The sequence below is a fragment of the Mustelus asterias genome, chromosome 17 (genome assembly GCF_964213995.1).
Source record: "Mustelus asterias chromosome 17, sMusAst1.hap1.1, whole genome shotgun sequence".
Taxonomy (NCBI): domain Eukaryota; kingdom Metazoa; phylum Chordata; class Chondrichthyes; order Carcharhiniformes; family Triakidae; genus Mustelus; species Mustelus asterias.
Window position 1 is genome coordinate 79,679,496 of NC_135817.1, and position 17,340 is coordinate 79,696,835.

At 44.9% G+C, this 17,340-nt stretch overlaps 2 protein-coding genes across 10 annotated transcripts in view; one reads left to right on the forward strand and one right to left on the reverse strand.

The window, feature by feature from the left end:
• The first annotated feature begins 85 nt into the window (after positions 1-85).
• atp5pf (ATP synthase peripheral stalk subunit F6) lies at positions 86-6,759 on the forward strand. Of its 8 annotated transcripts, none has more exons than XM_078233025.1 (4): positions 86-309; positions 4,536-4,736; positions 6,029-6,153; positions 6,635-6,759. In XM_078233025.1, the coding sequence occupies exons 2-4, from the start codon at positions 4,567-4,569 to the stop codon at positions 6,661-6,663; spliced, it is 324 nt and encodes a 107-aa protein (XP_078089151.1). In that variant the 5' UTR covers positions 86-309; positions 4,536-4,566; the 3' UTR covers positions 6,664-6,759. The 8 variants fall into 8 exon arrangements, with proteins under 8 accessions (XP_078089151.1, XP_078089159.1, XP_078089154.1 ...); XM_078233033.1 differs by having other exon boundaries at positions 86-114; XM_078233028.1 differs by having other exon boundaries at positions 301-1,301.
• Positions 6,760-15,743: 8,984 nt separating this feature from the next.
• jam2a (junctional adhesion molecule 2a) overlaps positions 15,744-17,340 on the reverse strand; it is a 71,490-nt gene continuing 69,893 nt past the window's right edge. Inside the window, exon 10 of one of the 2 annotated variants that reach the window (XM_078233038.1) lies at positions 15,744-16,822. In XM_078233038.1, coding sequence (XP_078089164.1) covers positions 16,787-16,822 — 36 coding nt within the window. In that variant the 3' untranslated portion in view covers positions 15,744-16,786. The remainder of the gene's footprint in view (positions 16,823-17,340) is intronic. The other variant, XM_078233039.1, reaches the window with a different exon arrangement.

Sequence of the window (17,340 nt, forward strand, 5' to 3'; positions counted from 1 at the left end):
TCTGTTGCGGGGCGGCCTGAGTCTCCCGGGTAAACCCCGCGGGATTTGGTGAATTTATTACAATAACTGACGCTTTGACCTTGCCAGTCTCCGGGAGAACACTTCCGGTTGACGGTCTGTGTGGATTAAACTCCGGGATTGATTGTGTTTTTTTGCAGCGGGACGGTTTCTCCGGCTCTATTCCAGTCTCTCCGGGTCTTTTCCAGTCTCTCCGCTCGATTCGGGGTTTATCTTTGAGCCGCTCGCGGGTTTTTAATCCGGGCCCCGCTCGCTTTCCCATCATCCTTTGCTGCAGTCGCTGAGGACAAGGTGAGAGTCACAGAGAGAGAGAGACTCACACCTCACCCTAAACCCCCACCCCACACCCAGAGACCCACACCCCACCCACCCAACCCTCCCCCAGAGACCCGGGACCCTAACCCCGCTAAGGACAAGGTGAGAGTCACAGAGAGAGAGAGACTCACACCTCACCCTAAACCCCCACCCCACACCCAGAGACCCCCACCCCACACCCAACCTCCCCCCCCCCCCCCAGAGACCCGGGACCCTAACCCCGCTAAGGACAAGGTGAGAGTCACAGAGAGAGAGAGACTCACACCTCACCCTAAACCCCCACTCCACACCCAGAGACCCCCACCCCACACCCAGAGACCCCCAACCCACACACCCAACCACCCCCTACACACACACCCAACCCCCCAACTCCCCCCAGAGACCCGGGACCCTAACCCCGTTAAGGACAAGGTGAGAGTCACAGAGAGAGAGAGACTCACACCTAACCTTAACCCCACACCCAGAGACCCCCACCCCACACCCAACCACCCCCCCCCCCCCTGAGACCCGGGACCCTAACCCCGCTAAGGACAAGGTGAGAGTCACAGAGAGAGAGACTCACACCTAACCTTAACCCCCACCCTACACCCAGAGACCCCCTACACACACCCAACCCCCCCCCCCCCCCCCCCCCCCCGAGACCCGGGACCCTAACCCCGCTAAGGACAAGGTGAGAGTCACAGAGAGAGAGACTCACACCTAACCTTAACCCCCCCACATTCGGAGACCCAGGACCCCAATCCCGCCAGACAGGATAAGGTGAGAGTCAGAGACCACACCTAACCCCAGACACAGACCCTGGGACCCCAACCCCAATCCTGCCAGACAGGAGAAGGTGAGAGTCACAGAGAGAGAGAGTCACAGAGAGAGAGAGACCCACACACCCAACCCCAACCCCGCCAGACAAGACAAGGTAAGAGAGACCCAGACCCAGTGAGCCCGCCCCCCCCCCTGCCAGACAGGACAAGGTGAGTGTCTTGGAGAGAGACCCCCATCCCATCCCACCCCACCCAGAGAGACAGATCCACACCCAGAGGCCCAGGTACCCAAACACCCCCCCCCCCCCCCCCCACCTCCCCCACACCCCCCATCCCAGTGAGAGTGAGCGCCTCAGGAGAGGTGGGGGCGGAGAGAGAGACGTAGAAACTAGAAGCAGGAGTACGGCTCTTTGACCCAGACTCCATCTGGGATCCCCCCCAGGATTCCTGAACCCTGAGGTTGGGCGAGAGAATGAAGCTGAGGTTGAGGGCAGCGGGGCAGGCACCACTAAGGGCCTGTTGGACAAGAGGGCACTGGGATTTGGAGCTAATGCTCTTATTATTTGCTATTATTACACACGCCCAGTGGATTTGGGGGGTGGGGTGTTTAGGGGATATTGGAGTTTAGGAGGAGATTGGTTAGGGGACACTGCGGTTGAGACAGCGCTTAGGGGACACTGGAGTTTGGGCAGTGGTTAGGAGTCATTGGGGTTTGGGATGGTGGTTATGCTTCAATGGTTTATGGGGGCACAGGAAAGTGTTTGGGGCACAGGCTGGTGTTTGGGGGCAGGCTTTTGTGATTTACGAATGTGGTATCATTAAAAGCAACTGCAGCATCTCCACTAATATTTGATTTATTGTCACATGTATTAGTATGCAGTGAAAAGTATTGTTTCTTGCGCGCCATACAGACAAAGCATACTTGCATAGGAAAGGAGAGAGTGCAGAATGTAGTGTTATAGTCATGGCTAGGGTGTAGAGAAAGATCAACTTAATGCGAGGTAGGTCCATTCACAAGTCTGATGGCAGCAGGGAAGACGTTGTTCTTGAGTCGGTTGGTGCGTGTTCTCAGGCTTTTGTATTTTTTTCCTGACGGAAGAAGGTAGAAGAGAGAATGTCCGGGCTGTGTGAGATCCATAATTATGCTGGCTGCTTTTCCGAGGCAGCTGGGAGTGTAGACAATGTCAATGGATGGGAGGCTGGTTTGAGCGATGGACTGGACTTTGTTCAGGACCCTTTGTAGTTGCTTGCGGTCTTGGACAGAACAGGAGCCATACCAAGCTGTGATACAACTGGAAAGAATGCTTTCTATAGTGCATCTATAAAAATTGGTGTATATTCAGGTTATGCTCTTGATAATTTTGTACAAACTGCAACGGGGAGGTGCACATGGATTATGCTTAGAACCTCCTTTGTTGGTATGACTCTGTACTCGGGCATCCATTAGTCAATCGAACTATCCTTGGGTGAGGGTGTGAGTGAGCAACGTTTGCATTTTAAATAAAAATTACTGTAAAGTTGGAATAAAAATACATAGACTGGAGGGCCAAAAAATAAATGGGTTATGTAAAACATCTTTACCCAATTGGTGGTGAATGTGTAGAACATTCTGTGCATGGGGTTAATACTTCAGGAGATATCGGTATTCAAACTCGGAAAGGAGAATGAGGGCTACAAGATGGCAGTGTTTTTTTTTCACTTTTCCCCGGGGTGTGAGCATTGCTGGCAAAGCCAGTACTTGCTGCCCATCTCTAATTACGAAAATGGTGGTGAACCACTATCTTGAACTGCTGTAGGCCGTGGTGTTCCCACGAACTGCTGCGCTTGTCCTTTTCATTGGCAGAGGTTGTGCATTTGGGAGTTGCTGTTGAAGGAGCCTTGGCGTGATGCTGCACTGCACCTTGTACATGGTACACGCTGCTGTCACATTGCGCCACAGCTTTTTGTGGTCATACTTTAGCAGTTCCCCTCATTGTTGAGTAGATGTTGGGTGTTGTAGCTGTATTGGAACAGCTTGGCTAATTCTGGAGCACAAGTCTTTGTTACTATTGCCAGAATATTGTCAGGGTCCATAGCCTATACAGCATACAGCTGTTTCTTGATATCACGTGGAATTAATCAAATTAGCTGAAAGATCGAGATCGATCATTCCTTTGGAACTTCTGGCTGAAGATTGTTTGTAAATTCTTCAGCCTTGTCATTTATATTAATGTGTTGCGCTTCCCCATCATTGAGGGTGGGGATGTTTGTGGAGCCTCCTCCTCCAGTTATTTAATTGTCCTCCATCATTCATGACTGGATGTGACAAGAAGAGTGCAGATCATATCCTTTACTTGTTACTCAGTCGCATGCTGTTTGACGATGCCAGTAGTCCTGTGTGTCAGGTTGACTCACCATTTTTAGATATGCCTGATGCTCCTGGCCTGCCCGCCTACACTCTTCATTGAGCCAAGGTTAATCCGTGGCCTAATGGTAAAGCGAGGGATATGCCAGGATAGAAGGTTACAGATTGTGGTTTAATACAATTCTGCTGCTGTTGGCCCACAGCATCTCATGGATGCCCAGTTTTGAGCTGTTAGATCTGTTCTGAATCTATCCCATTTAGCACGGTGGTAGTGCCACACAGCACAATGGCGAGTACCCTCCCTTTGAAGACGGGATTTCATCTCCTCAAGGGTCACTCTTGCCAGTACTGTCATGGACAGATGTATCTGTGACATGTAGATTGGTGAGGAAGAGGCCAGGTAGGTCTTCCCTTTTTATAGTTTCCTCTTGCTTTCCTTTAAAACTCAGCCAGCTCAGTATAATGTGCTACCACATGAATATCAATGTGCGTGTGTGTCCCGGCCCAGGTACATTCTATGCCCTTGCCACCCTCAGTGTTTCCTCCTAGTGATGTTCAACACGGAAGAGTACTAATTCATCAGCTGAGGGAGGACGCTAGGTGGTAATCAGCAGGAGGCTTCCTACTCCATGACAGGGTAGATGTTGTGAAGATGTTTCTCCTGGCTGTGGAATCTAGAACATGGAGCAACAGTCACAGCCATTTAGGACAAGAGATGAGAAATTTCTTCATTTCAAGGCTTGTGAATCTTTGGAGTTCTCTACCCCAGAGAGCTGTGGATGCTCAGTCAGTGAGCATATCCCAGACTGAAGACAATAAGATTTTTTGGGTACTAAGGGAATTAAGGAACATGGAGAGAATGCATTTGAGGTTGAAGATATCCCATCATAGTGAATGGCAGAGCAGGCTCATGGGGCCAAATTTCCTGTGGAGGATTATACAGAGTAGGAAAGTTGCAGGTTTGAGCTAACTGATCTTGCTTGGTGCTACAATTGGTTTCCTCTCTTTGGGAGAAAGGGAAGGAGGTTTGCAGGTTTTGTGGATGGGTGAGTGTTTGTCTTTGAGGTTTTATACCCTGTGTTTTCTTTTGCTTTTCACAGTGTTAGCTTTGCCCTGTTTAACCAGGCCACCATGATTCTGCAACGCTTGTTCCGGTTTTCCACCATTCTGCGATCTTCCCTTTCCGTTGAGCTCCGGCGAAACATCGGGTTCACGGCGGTGGTGTTTAATACGACCAAGAGCCTTGACCCCATCCAGAAACTCTTTGTAGATAAGATCCGTGACTACAACAGTAAGAGCCAGTAAGTACCCAAAATATGGTGCGTTTCATGACATGAAGTACTTTTGAAGAGTAGTTCACTGCTGGTATTGGAGAAAATAGAGCAGCTAATTTGTGCATAGCACATAGCAGTGTGATCATGACCAGATAATCTCTTTCGGTGTTGTTGCTTGGGGGATAAATACTGGCTAGTAGAGAACTCCCCTTCAAAATGTTACAATGGGATCATTTACATCCACCTGGGAGGACCACCTCTGTTTAGGGTCTCACCGCTCGACTGGACATAAAGATCCTATCAAACTGCCTGGAACGTGAATTCACCAGCTCGGACTCAGAGGTGAGAGTGCTACCAGCTGAGCCACAGCTGACACTGCAAGTGCTATTTAAATGCAGATACTTTATGGGTGCTGTGCAGTCTGTCTCAAGATATCGGATAACAGGTTGGAATGAGAATGTTGTTTGTGTTTTCTGCCCCCCCCTCTCCCCCCCCCCCCCCCCCCCCACCTAAGGAGGCCACTTGTAATGCTCCTTCTTGTGCCCAAGACCCAGTTAACTACTTCAACACAGAGCAGCAATGAGTTCACTCCATAAGGATGATGCCATGCATTTAAAGCTTCCCTGTTTGAAAGTCTCCTTGTGGTAATTCAATCAGTGTTGCTATAGAGTCCAGAGAATCCGCCTGCTTGTTTTTGTGAAGCTATAGGCTGAACTTCTCATTTCTGCTCAGCCAGAGGGTAGGGAAGAGAAAAACAACAAAGCAACAGGGAGTTTTTATTTTTCAATTGAAACCACAGACCATTAAGACAGCACCAAGCTGAGAAGCAGGTGAAGAAATGAGAAATTTAGAAGGAGTGGTCAAGTAACCTTAAATCTGGTCTCTAAGGGGAAGAAGACTGCTTTGGATCGGATTCTAGAAGAATGTGGTTTACACTTGATTCAATTCCCATATTCGATCAGTAAGATCCTGTTTTTCACTGTACAGTTTGAGGGAGGTAAGGCAATTCCCTGTTGAGAAGTTGCGGGAAGTAATTAGTTCCAATAGGAAACAGCAAAGTGAGGCACGAGGAGGTATGTGATTAAAATATAAATATATATAAATTAACTTGTATGATAGTCAAATAGGGTGAGGTGGAGGTGGGGGATGGTATTGAATGCATGACCATAAAGAACCAAAGAGGTGTTGCTTCAATCTAATGTTTGGTAATGATATTGGCCGGATTGCTTTGGCTCTGAATTGTTACAGCAGTGGGTAAATGAGAAAGTGAGGTTTTTGACATAAGTCTTAGCGTTTTCTTCCCTTCCCTATAAAAACAGGAAAGCAGGCGGTCCTGTTGACGTTGGTCCAGAGTACAAGAAGAATATGGATGAGGAGATTGCCAAACTGCAACGGCTCTATGGGGGAGGAGACCTGACCAAATTCCCCGATTTTAAATTTGAGGGTAAGGTGTTCTGAAAGATGCAAACTCTTAAGCAAAGGAGTCCTTTAAAGATGTGGCTCTGGGCTCCCTGGTGGGTTTGAGCCCTTTACGACAATGCTGACTCCACTGGAGGCTCCCACGTAACGCAGATATTCAGCAGTGCTGTGTAATGTGAAATTACAGTGAGGCTTTGTAAAATATTTAATTCACTAATTTCACAGTGATATACAAGTTGCCTGGTGTTGGGCTGTTTTGAGGCAGATTCTAATTGGCCTCTGCAGTGTTGAACCATAAGGATATGACTTGTGTCACTTGTCTTAGCTTTAAATGCAGATAGAGTAGAAAAACATCTTTCCTCCGATTTGCTCTGAGCAACACAGAGTAGTAGGGGCACAGGGGTTGGAAGATCAGGCTCTGTTGAGGGAGTGACTTTGGAATAATCATGACGTGTATTAAAGATAAAAACTTTCATTTCAAATAAAATTTCTTTTTTTTTGTTCAGAACCAAAATTTGATGAAATCAGCAAGTGATTACGATCTTCAGAAAGCATGGGACTGTCTGTTCTTCATTCATGTTTGCTGGGACTGTAAAATTGTAATTTAATAAATTCCATTGGATTAAAGCACTTTTTTTGATGTGTTGATTACATACCCGTGGACTGGATGTGTCTGTTCTATATATGTATCCTACACAAGTGCCTGGATGAGTTAGTTGGTTTGCCCATCTGTCCCTACCCACCCTACAATCCTCCTCAGACTCTTGTTCAAATGCTAACCTTTGTAGATATTGTGAAAGCTGCTTTGGGTCAGTGTGAGCATACATTCCTCTTCCGTCCTATAGATTCACCCACTGACGGCAACAATGGCTGTGAAAGCTGCACCCGTCCTAAAAAGAGGGCAAAACTTAAGAGTTGGGCAATTATTTTTAAATGGGAAGCTGGATCCAATCCATCAACTGGATTAGGATGTACCATAGAGGGATCTGTTTCCCCTTCGCAGATTCTCCGCTGCAGAGGTGTATCTGCTCATGAGGCAATGAATTTAAGGTCCAAATCCATGCTCCTCCTCATTTGTATGAAACTTGCGAATAGTAAGACACCTTGGTATCCATGAATAAGGCAAAAGGTTTGGAGGTTCGACTCCTATGAAAAGTAAATGAGATAAACATCAATTTATGTAGCATGATTGCTTGCATTTGTCTGAGAGGTGAAGTGTAGATTTCCAGCAGTAATGTGCTTTTTAAAAAAAGCACTTGAATAGAATTTTGCCATCCACTTTATAAAGACCCTGTGCAACTTTTTAAAGTGCATCAAGGTAGATAAATCCCCGGGACCTGATGAAGTGTATCCCAGGACATTGTGGGAAGCAAGTGAGGAAATTGCGGGTCCCCTAGCAGAGATATTTGAATCATTGATAGTCACAGGTGAGGTGCCTGAAGATTGGAGGGTGGCAAATGTTGTGCCTTTGTTTAAAAAGGGCTGCAGGGAAAAGCCTGGGAACTACAAGACGGTGAGCCTCACATCTGTAGTGGGTAAGTTGTTATAAGGTATTTTGAGAGACAGGATCTACAGGCATTAAGAAACGCAAGGACTGATTCGGGACAGTCAGCATAGCTTTGTGAGTGGAAAATCATGTCTCAAATTTGATTGAGTTTTTTGAAGGGGTAACCAAGAAGGTAGATGAGGGCAGTGCAGTTGATGTTGTCCACATGGACTTTAGCAAGGCCTTTGATAAGGTACCACGTGGTAGGTTGTTGCACAAGGTTAAATCTCACGGGATCTAGGGTGAGCAGCTAAATGGATACAAAATTGGCTGATGACAAAATGTGGAGATGCCGGCGTTGGACTGGGGTGAACACAGTAAGAGTTTTAACAACAGGTTAAAGTCCAACAGGTTTATTTGGTAGCAAATACCATTAACTTTCGGAGCGCTGCTCCTTCGTCAGATGGAGTGGAAATCTGCTCTCAAACAGGGCACAGAGACACAAAATCAAGTTACAGAATACTGATTAGAATGCGAATCCCTACAGCCAACCAGATGTTAAAGATACAGACAATGAGTGGAGGGAGCATTAAGCACAGGTTAAAGAAATGTGTATTGTCTCCAGGCAGGACAGCCAGCAAGTCCAGGAGGCAAGCTGTGGGGGTTACTGATGATGTGACATAAATCCAACATCCCGGTTTAGGCCGTCCTCATGTGTGCGGAACTTGGCTATCAGTTTCTGCTCAGCGACTCTGCGTTGTCGTGTGTCGTGAAGGCCGCCTTGGAGAATGCTTACCCGAAGATCAGAGGCTGAATGCCCGTGACTGCTGAAGTGCTCCCTCACAGGAAGAGAACAGTCTTGCCTGGCGATTGTCGAGCGGTGTTGATGACAGAAGCCAGAGGGTTGTTTTTCAAACTGGAGACCTGTGACCAGCGGTGTGCCTCAGGGATTGGTGCTGGATCCACTGTTATATGTCCTTTATATTAATGATTTGGATGAGAATATAGGAGGCATGGTTAGTAAGTTTGCAGATGACGTCAAGATTGGTGGCATAGTGGACAGTGAAGAAGGTTATCTCCAATTGCAAAAGGATCTTGATCAATTGGGCCAGTAGGCTGACAAATGGCAGATGGAATTTAATTTAGATAAATGCGAGGTGATGCATTTTGGTAGATTGAACCAGGGCAGGACTTACTCAGTTAATGGTGGGACGTTGGGCAGAGTTACAGAACAAAGAGATCGAGGGATACAGGTTCATAGCTCCTTGAAAGTGGAGGCACAGGTGGACAGAGTGATGAAGGCGGCATTCAGCATGCTTGGTTTCATTGGTCAGAACATTGAATACAGGAGTTGGGATGTCTTGTTAAGTTGTACAAGACATTGGTAAGGCCACACTTGAAATATTGTGTACAGTTCTGGTCACCTATTATCGAAAGAGTGCTGAAGAGATTTACCAGGATGCTACCGGGACTTGATGGTTTGAGTTATAAGGAGAGGCTGGATAGACTGGGACTTTTTTCTCTGGAGCGTAGAAGGCTGAGGGGTGATTTTATAGAGGTCTATAAAATAATGAGGGGCACAGATCAGCTAGATAGTCAATACCTTTCCCCAAAGGTAGGGGCATCTAAAACTAGAGGGCATGGGTTTAAGGTGAGAGGGGAGATATAAAAGGGTCCAGAGGGGAATTTTGTCACAGGGTGGTGAGTGTCTGGAGCAAGCTGCCCGAGGTAGAAGAGGCGGGTACAATTTTGTCTTTTAAAAAGCATTTAGACAGTTACTTGGGTAAGATGGATATAGAGGGATATGAGCCAAATGTGGGCAATTGGGACTAGCTTAGGGGTTTTAAAAAAAAAAGGGCGGCATGGACAAGTTGGGCTGAAGGGCCTGTTTCCATGCTGTAAACCTCTATGACTATGATTAGTTGAAACTGTGTCAGCAAACTGTAGATAGTACATGAAAGCATTCAAAGTTTCAGTAATGCTGCTTTAATGTTAATTTCATTCATTTACTGAAACTGAGTGAAATGCTGAGTAGGAAAAAATGAAATGTTAGGGCTAACAACTGTAGTGCTTAAGATTAAAATATAATGAATTATGCTTTCATCTGGCATTTACAGTTTATTTATATGTACACCCAAAATTAAAGGAAAAAGTTGCACAAGAAGTTTATAAATACCCTGTGTGTATACCAAAGGAATAATATTTTGCTGACCTTTTATATTAATTCATGGGATGTGGACCAGCATTTATTGCCCATCCCTAGTTACTGCTGAATTGACTGGCTAGGTCATTTCAGAGGGCATTTAAGTGTCCTTTGTAGGCCAGATCAGGTAAGGAAGGCAGATTTCCTTCCCTAAAGGGCATTAGGGAACCAGATGGTTACGACAATCAACAGTGGTCTTTTAATTCCAGATCTCCTCCACAATTAACCCCAACACTGGTGCCTCGCAAGGCTGTGTCCTCAGTCCCTTACTACACTCCTTATACACTTATGATTGTGGCCAAATTCTGCTCCAAGAACAAAGAACAATTCCATTTTCAAGTTTGCTGAGGACACGACCGTGGTGGGTTGGATCTCAAACAATGACGAGACAGAGTATAGGAAAGAGGTAGAGAATCTGGTGAACTGGTGCAACGACAATAATCTCTCCTTCAATGTCAGTAGAACGAAGGAGATAGTCATTGACTTCAGGAAGCGTAGTGGAGGACATGCCCTGTCTACATCAATGAAGTGGAAATGGTCGAAAGCTTCAAGTTTCTGGGTGTCCAGATCACCAACAACCAGTCTGGTTCCTCCATGCACGCTAAAGTTAAGAAAGCCTACCAATGCCTCTACTTTCTCAGGAGGCTAAGAAACTTCAGCACATCCACAACAACTCTTACCAATTTTTACAGATGCACCATAGAAAGCATTCTTTCTGGACTTATCACAGTTTGATATGGCTCCCGCTTTGACCAAGACCGCAAGAAACCTCAAAAGTCGTGGATGTAGCCGAGTCCATTACGCAAACCAGCTGCCCATCGACTAACTACACCTACACTTCCCGCTGCCTCGGGAAAGCAGCCAGTATAATCAAGGACCCCATGCAGCCTGGACATTCTCTCTTCCACCAGGAAAAAGATACAAAAGTTTGAGATCACATACCAACTGACTCAAGAACAGCTTCTTCCCTGCTGCCGTCAGACTTTTGAACGGACCTACCATATATTAAGTTAATCTTTCAATACACCCGAGCTATGACCATAACACTATATTCTGCACCCTCTCCTTTACTTCTCTCCTACATACTCTGTGAATGGTAGGTTTTGTCTGTATAGCGCGCAAGAAACAAGACTTTTCACTATCCCAAACATGTGACAATAATAAATCAAATCAAATGAATTCAAATTTCACCACCTGCCGTGGTGAGATTTGAATCCGGTCCCTCTTAAGGTTTTTAGATTATGAGGCCAGTGACAATACCTCTACACCAACACCACTTCCCCACTCAAATAATTTTCTGGAGCATAGATTGATAGTGTGGGTGAATTTCTCCAAGGGTGCCCTCATTTCGTATGCTAAAACTTTGTTTTAGAAGAACATTGGAAATTCCCAGTAACTGATAGAATAATGGGTGAGCTCCTGAGGAAATGTATCCTCCCAATAAAGACAGACATACGTTTATATAGCACCTTTGAGGTCATCCCAGAGTACTCTGCCAGCCAATGGAGTACCTTTGAAATGGGCCATTGTTGTAATGTACTGAGATACTGTTGCTGTTATCGGAGGCAGTAATGTCTCAGGTAAAGATCCAAATGTTGAGTTGGTAATGGGCTGGGTCATCATTTTGTGATTCTTCAGTATGCAAAGTGATTCACTGGGTTGTGTGGTTTACTGGCCTTGTAATTCAGGCAGCTAGACTAATAATCAAATAATGAAATTGTACTGGGGAGTGGGGCTTGGTCAGGGTCAAAAAAGCTTTACACTAACAATTGAAAGTTTCACAAACTGTTTAATCAGTGTTAGAAAAACATTATATTGTCAATACAGAACCTTAGGTTTGACATTACTCCAGTTATTAACAGATGAGTTAAAATTAAAAGACGTTCTGTTAGAAGTTTTTTTTCCTTTTAAAATTATTATACATAGCAAAGTTCTTTTGCATCAATTCAAGTTATGTAACTCAAAGCAGCTAGGAAACAAAAGCATGTAAAAAGCACTAGTTTCAACTCAAAAAAAAACAAAAACAGGAAATGCTGGAAATACATACGATCCATTAGCATCGAAAAAGACAGACATTAGCATCTAAAAAACGCTTCTGACCGGTCCTTTTCTGATAAATCTAGGAGATGAGCAAACACTTGTAGCAACTGTTCAAACTTTTCTGCAAATACTGATAAATTCCAGGGAAAATCCTACCGATATTGCTGCACTGTAATGATTTCCCCCTGCAAATACTGATACATTTATGGGACCCATCTAGAAATATTTGTAAACAGTTGGGGTTCTCCCTGAAACTATTGATTACATTCATGGGCACCCTCATTGCTAATACCGATATACTCTTCAGGATCAATAGTTTAAAAATTCTTGTGGTCCTCTGCAAATACTGATCTAGTCAGGTGTTCCGAGGCACCTTTTCTCCCAATTTCCTGAGAGATAATCTATTGTAAAAACAGGAGTAGGCCATTCAGCCCCTTGAGCCTATTCTGCCAATCAATCAGATCAAGGGCGAAGATTTTACAGTTCCCACCATAGACTGCCCACCTCCCGATTGATGCAGCTGGTCACTTTTTAAAAACTTAATTTACAGGATGTGGGATTTGCTGGCTAGGCCAGCATTTATTGCCCCATCCCTCGTTGCTCTCTGCAATTTGGTGGTGAGCTGCCTTCTTGAACTGCTGCGGTCCCTGAGGTGCAGATGCACCCACAGTGCTGTTAGGGAGGGAGTTCCAGGATTTTGACTCAGTGACAGTGAAGGAACAGCGATATATTTCCAAGTCAGGACGGCGAATGACTTGGAGGGAAACCTCCAGGTGCTGGTGTCCCTAGATATCTGCTGCTCTTGCCCCAGATGGTAATGGTCATGGGTTTGGAAGGTGCTGCCTGAGGAAACTTGGTGAGTTCCTGCAGTGCATCTTGTACATGGTACACACTGTTGCCACTGTTCATTCGTGATGGACGGATTGAATATTTCTGGAATGAGTAGCAATCAAGCGGGTTGCTTTTCCCAGGATGGTGTTGAGTTTCTTGAGCGTTGTTGGAGCTGCACTCATCCAGGTAAGTGGAGGTTATTCCATTACACTCCTGACTTGTGCCTTGTAGGTGGTGGACAGGCTTTGGGGAGTCAGGAGATGTGTTACTTACTGCAGGATTTCTAGCCTTTGGATCTGCTCTGGTAGTCACAGTTTTTATGGGGATGGTGCAGTTCAGTTTCTGGTCAATGGTAACCCCAGGATGTTGATAGTGGGGGATTCATTCCTTTGTGTTTTCTTTCTAGCGGTTGAATACAACTGAATGGCTTGCTAGGCTATTTCAGGGGGCATTTAAGAGTCAACCACATTGCCATGGATCTGGAGTCACAGGTAGGCCAGAAGGCAGATTTCCTTCCCGAAAGGACATTAGTGAACCAGATGGGTTTTTACAACAATTGGGCGGCACGGTAGCACAGTGGTTAGCACTGCTGCTTCACAGCTCCAGCGACCTGGGTTCGATTCCCGGCTTGGGTCACCGTCTGTGTGGAGTTTGCACATTCTCCTCGTGTCTGCGTGGGTTTCCTCCGGGTGCTCCGGTTTCCTCCCACAGTCCAAAGATGTGTGGGTTAGGCTGATTGGCTATGCTAAAATTGCCCCTTCGTGTCCTGAGATGTATAGGTTAGAGGGATTAGCGGGTAAATGTGTCGGGATATGGGGGTAGAACCTGGGTGAGATTGTGGTCGGTGCAGACTCGATGGGCCAGATGGCCTCTTTCTGCACTGTAGGGTTTCTATGATTCTATGAACAATTGGCAATGGTTTCTTGGTCATATTAGATTTTTAATTCCAGATGTATTGTTGAATTTAAATTCCACCATCTGCCATGGTGGGATTCAAACCCGGGTCCCCAGAGGATTACCCTTGCTTATTAGTCCAGCAACAATACCACTATGTCACTGCCTCCCCTAATTTAAATTTCACTTTACTTCAATGGGACAGTGGGACCATAATATGCCACTGCATGAGAGGGGCCACAAAATTCTGGCCACAGGTGATCTGTATTACAACACCATTTACCTGCCCTTTTAAATTGCAATTGATCCAAACATTCCCAGCCTTTTGGTGGAGTGAATTCCAGATTTGCACTAACATTTGTGTGGCAAAGTGCTTTCTCGTTTCATTCCTGGATGGCCTAGCTCTAACTTTAAGATGTCCCCTTATTCTTTATTGCTCCCCACAGAAGAAATAGTCCCTTTCTACCCCTCCTGAATAACTTTCCATTTTAAAGACCACCATTAGATCATCCCTCAACTATATAAACTATATAAACTCAAGGGAATGCAAACCAGGTTTATGCAATGTCATCAAACCCTTTAATCCTCATTGTAGTTCTGATGAATCCATGCTGTGCCACTTCCCAAGTCCAGTCGATCCCCCTTGAAGTGTGTTATCCAAAACAGAACAAAATACATCTGGGGTCTGACCAAAGCCCTGTAAAACTGCAGCATTGCAGCTGAGTTAAAGACCAACATTCCATGAGCTTTTTCTTTTAAACCTGGGCAGTGGTTTAGTGATTTGTTTGCATGGATGCAGAAATCCCTTTGCTCCTCCACAGTCTCTAGAGTTTCCCGGTACGTTAAGAAAACTGACTGATTTGTTATCCCCAGATTCAAGATTTAAAATGGATGACCTCGCACATCCCCACAGTGCCAAGGCCTTTCCCATTTAGTCTCTCCATGCGAAGGAAATCAGTGTCATCATTGTACAAAAAATATTCATTAATACTCAGACATTAATATCAACAAATATGAGGAAAAATATAGAATCTATAAGTCTTGCGATTGCTGCTTGCAGACCCTTAGATATCCACTCATGAAACCTGTTTTAGTGTTATATATCTGAGGAGTTTGGAGACGTCTGTTCTTAATGCTGTTGTCTCCTTGTTGTGGCTCAGTGGGTAAGACTCTTGTCTATGAGTCAGAAGGTCGTAGGTTCAAGTTCCACCCAGGAACGAAATCTAATCTGATATTTCAGCGCTGTAAAGAGAGGGTGCTGCACTGTTGGAGGTGCTGTCTTTCAGGTGAGACATAAAGATCTGATGGGGCCATGGCTCAATGTTAAAGATTTACATGGAACACTTCTAACTATTGCTCTGGCTAATATTTAACCCTTAACCAACATCACTGAATCAACACATGCTGACATTATAGTGTGTGCGCTTGCTGTGCATAAATTGGCTGCCAAGTTTCCTGCATTACAACAGTGGTTACACTTCAGAAGTATGTTATTGCCTGTGGTCTACTTTGAGATGTTCTGAGGTTGTAAAAGGCAAATCCTTCTTGATTGGTGGACAGTTCCTAAGAATATCAGGATATCAGTAATTTGAAAAATATGCAAATTAATGCGGGGGGGGGGGGGGGAGAAACTAGTTTTAAATAAACGTCAGCACTGATAGGTCAGAGCTGCCTGCGTTTTAAAAGCTGGATTGCAAACCAACCCCGTTTATATGAGTGAAGAAAATGAGTAGGTGCTAAAGAAAAGAACTTGAATTTATATCGTGCCTTTCATGACCTCAGGATGTCCGAAAGCACTTACAGTAATTAAGTACTTTTGAAGTGTGGCTACCTGTTATAGTGTAAGGAAACACGGTAGCCAATTTGTGCACAGCAAGCTCCCACAAACAGCAACATGTTGAATGACCACCTAATCTCTTTTTTAGTGATGTATGCTGAATGAACGTTGGCCAGGACACTGGAAGAATTTCCTGTCCAGATTAGGTTAGGTAACTTAAAGCAGAACTCCTGACTCATTCTAAAATTTCCAGCATTTGCTGTTCTTTTCCTTCTCTGTTTTTATTTTAAAAAAGACCCTAATTTAATAGAAATCCCTTTTTGTTTTGTGCCAAGACCCTGTTACATGGAGCTACGTACTTACCTTTTTAAAAATGGGTGGTGGTTTATGTGCATAGACATGAGCCAATACTACCTTCAAGTGTCACGTGTAGGAACGTATTTTGAGTCAGATGATTCAAAGCTATTTTGAGTATAAGACATTGGGGTAAATCTTGACTTTATGTAATATCATGGAAGGGGTGATCGTGATAAGAGTTGGCAGTCCATTTTACATCTCTCTCCATCTCCATTTAAAAAAATTCATTTATGGGACATGTGCATCGCTGTCTGGCCAGCATTTATTGCCCATCCCTAGTTGTCCTTGGAGGGCAGTTGAGAGTCAACTGCATTCCTGTGGCTCTGGAGTTATATGTAGGCCTGACCAGGTAAGAATGGCAGATTTCCTTCCCTGAAGGACATCAGTGAACCAGATGGGTTTTTCCTGACAATCGACAACGGTTTCATGGTCATCAGTAGATCCTTAATTCCAGATATTTCTTATTGAGTTCAAATTTCACCATCTGCCGTGGGGGGGATTCGAACCCAGGTCCCCAGAACATTAACTGAGTTTCTGGATTAATAGTTTAGCGATAATACCACTAGGCCATCGCCTCCCCATTAAAGACAACTGTAGAGATGTAAAACAGATTTCTGACTCGCTGTCAACACCTTATATCTATGAAGTGACTTAAACATAGTAAAACGACCCAAGGTGCTTCACAGGAACATTAGACAATAATTGACTCTGTGCCATAGGAGGCAATATTAAGGCAGGCTACTTACAGAGGAATGGGTAGGATTGTGGTCAGTGCAGACTCGATGGGCCAAATGGCCTCCTTCTGCGCTTTAGGGATTCTATGATCTGAATATTTGAAGGAGCACCTTGAGGGAGGCAGAGAGGTTTAGGGAGGGAATTCCAGAGCTTAGGGCCTAGGCAGCTGCAGGTCCTGCCGCCAGTGGTGGGGAAATCAGGGATGCGCAAGAGGCCAGAATCGGAGGATCAAAGTCAAGCTCTACTCCACTGTCCTAAATACAAGTCAAATACTTTTTACGGATATGAATAGTGGTTTGGAATTCTTCACAGATGTACTGTCCTTTCCTCTGCTTTCAGATAACAAAAGATTTGGTATGTTTGAAATCCTGCTGTAATAAAGAGAAAAAGAAAATCAGAAAAACAAATGTGTGTCATATTTTCTGTAAAGTTCATAATCACATAAGAAAGAAAAGTATTTGGATGAATAAGAGAGGACAAGGAAGCAGTCATCTCATGCTGGTTTCTTCTGACCTGAAAATTAGAGACCTGTCCAATTTGTAAACTCCCCTCACCAACAACTGACTGGCCTCAGGATGTGCTTACTTGCAGCCATTAGAAGGACAGGGTGAGGGCAACATAAAACTCCTCCAAGCAGAGGAAAATGCAAGGTTATTTGGCTGCTGGTGAGTGAGTGAGGTGTATGTAGATTGTACCCCCGTGTTTTAGATTCCCCAACCAAGCTCTCAGTGTCTATCCTATCAAACCCTTTCAGAATTTTGTAGGTTGCAATGAGTTTGCCTCATTCTTCTAAACTCCAGAGAATGTAAGCCCAATTTATTTAGCCTCTCATTATAGGACAACTCCCTCATTCCATGTACCAATTTAGTGAAACTGCACTGTACTGCCT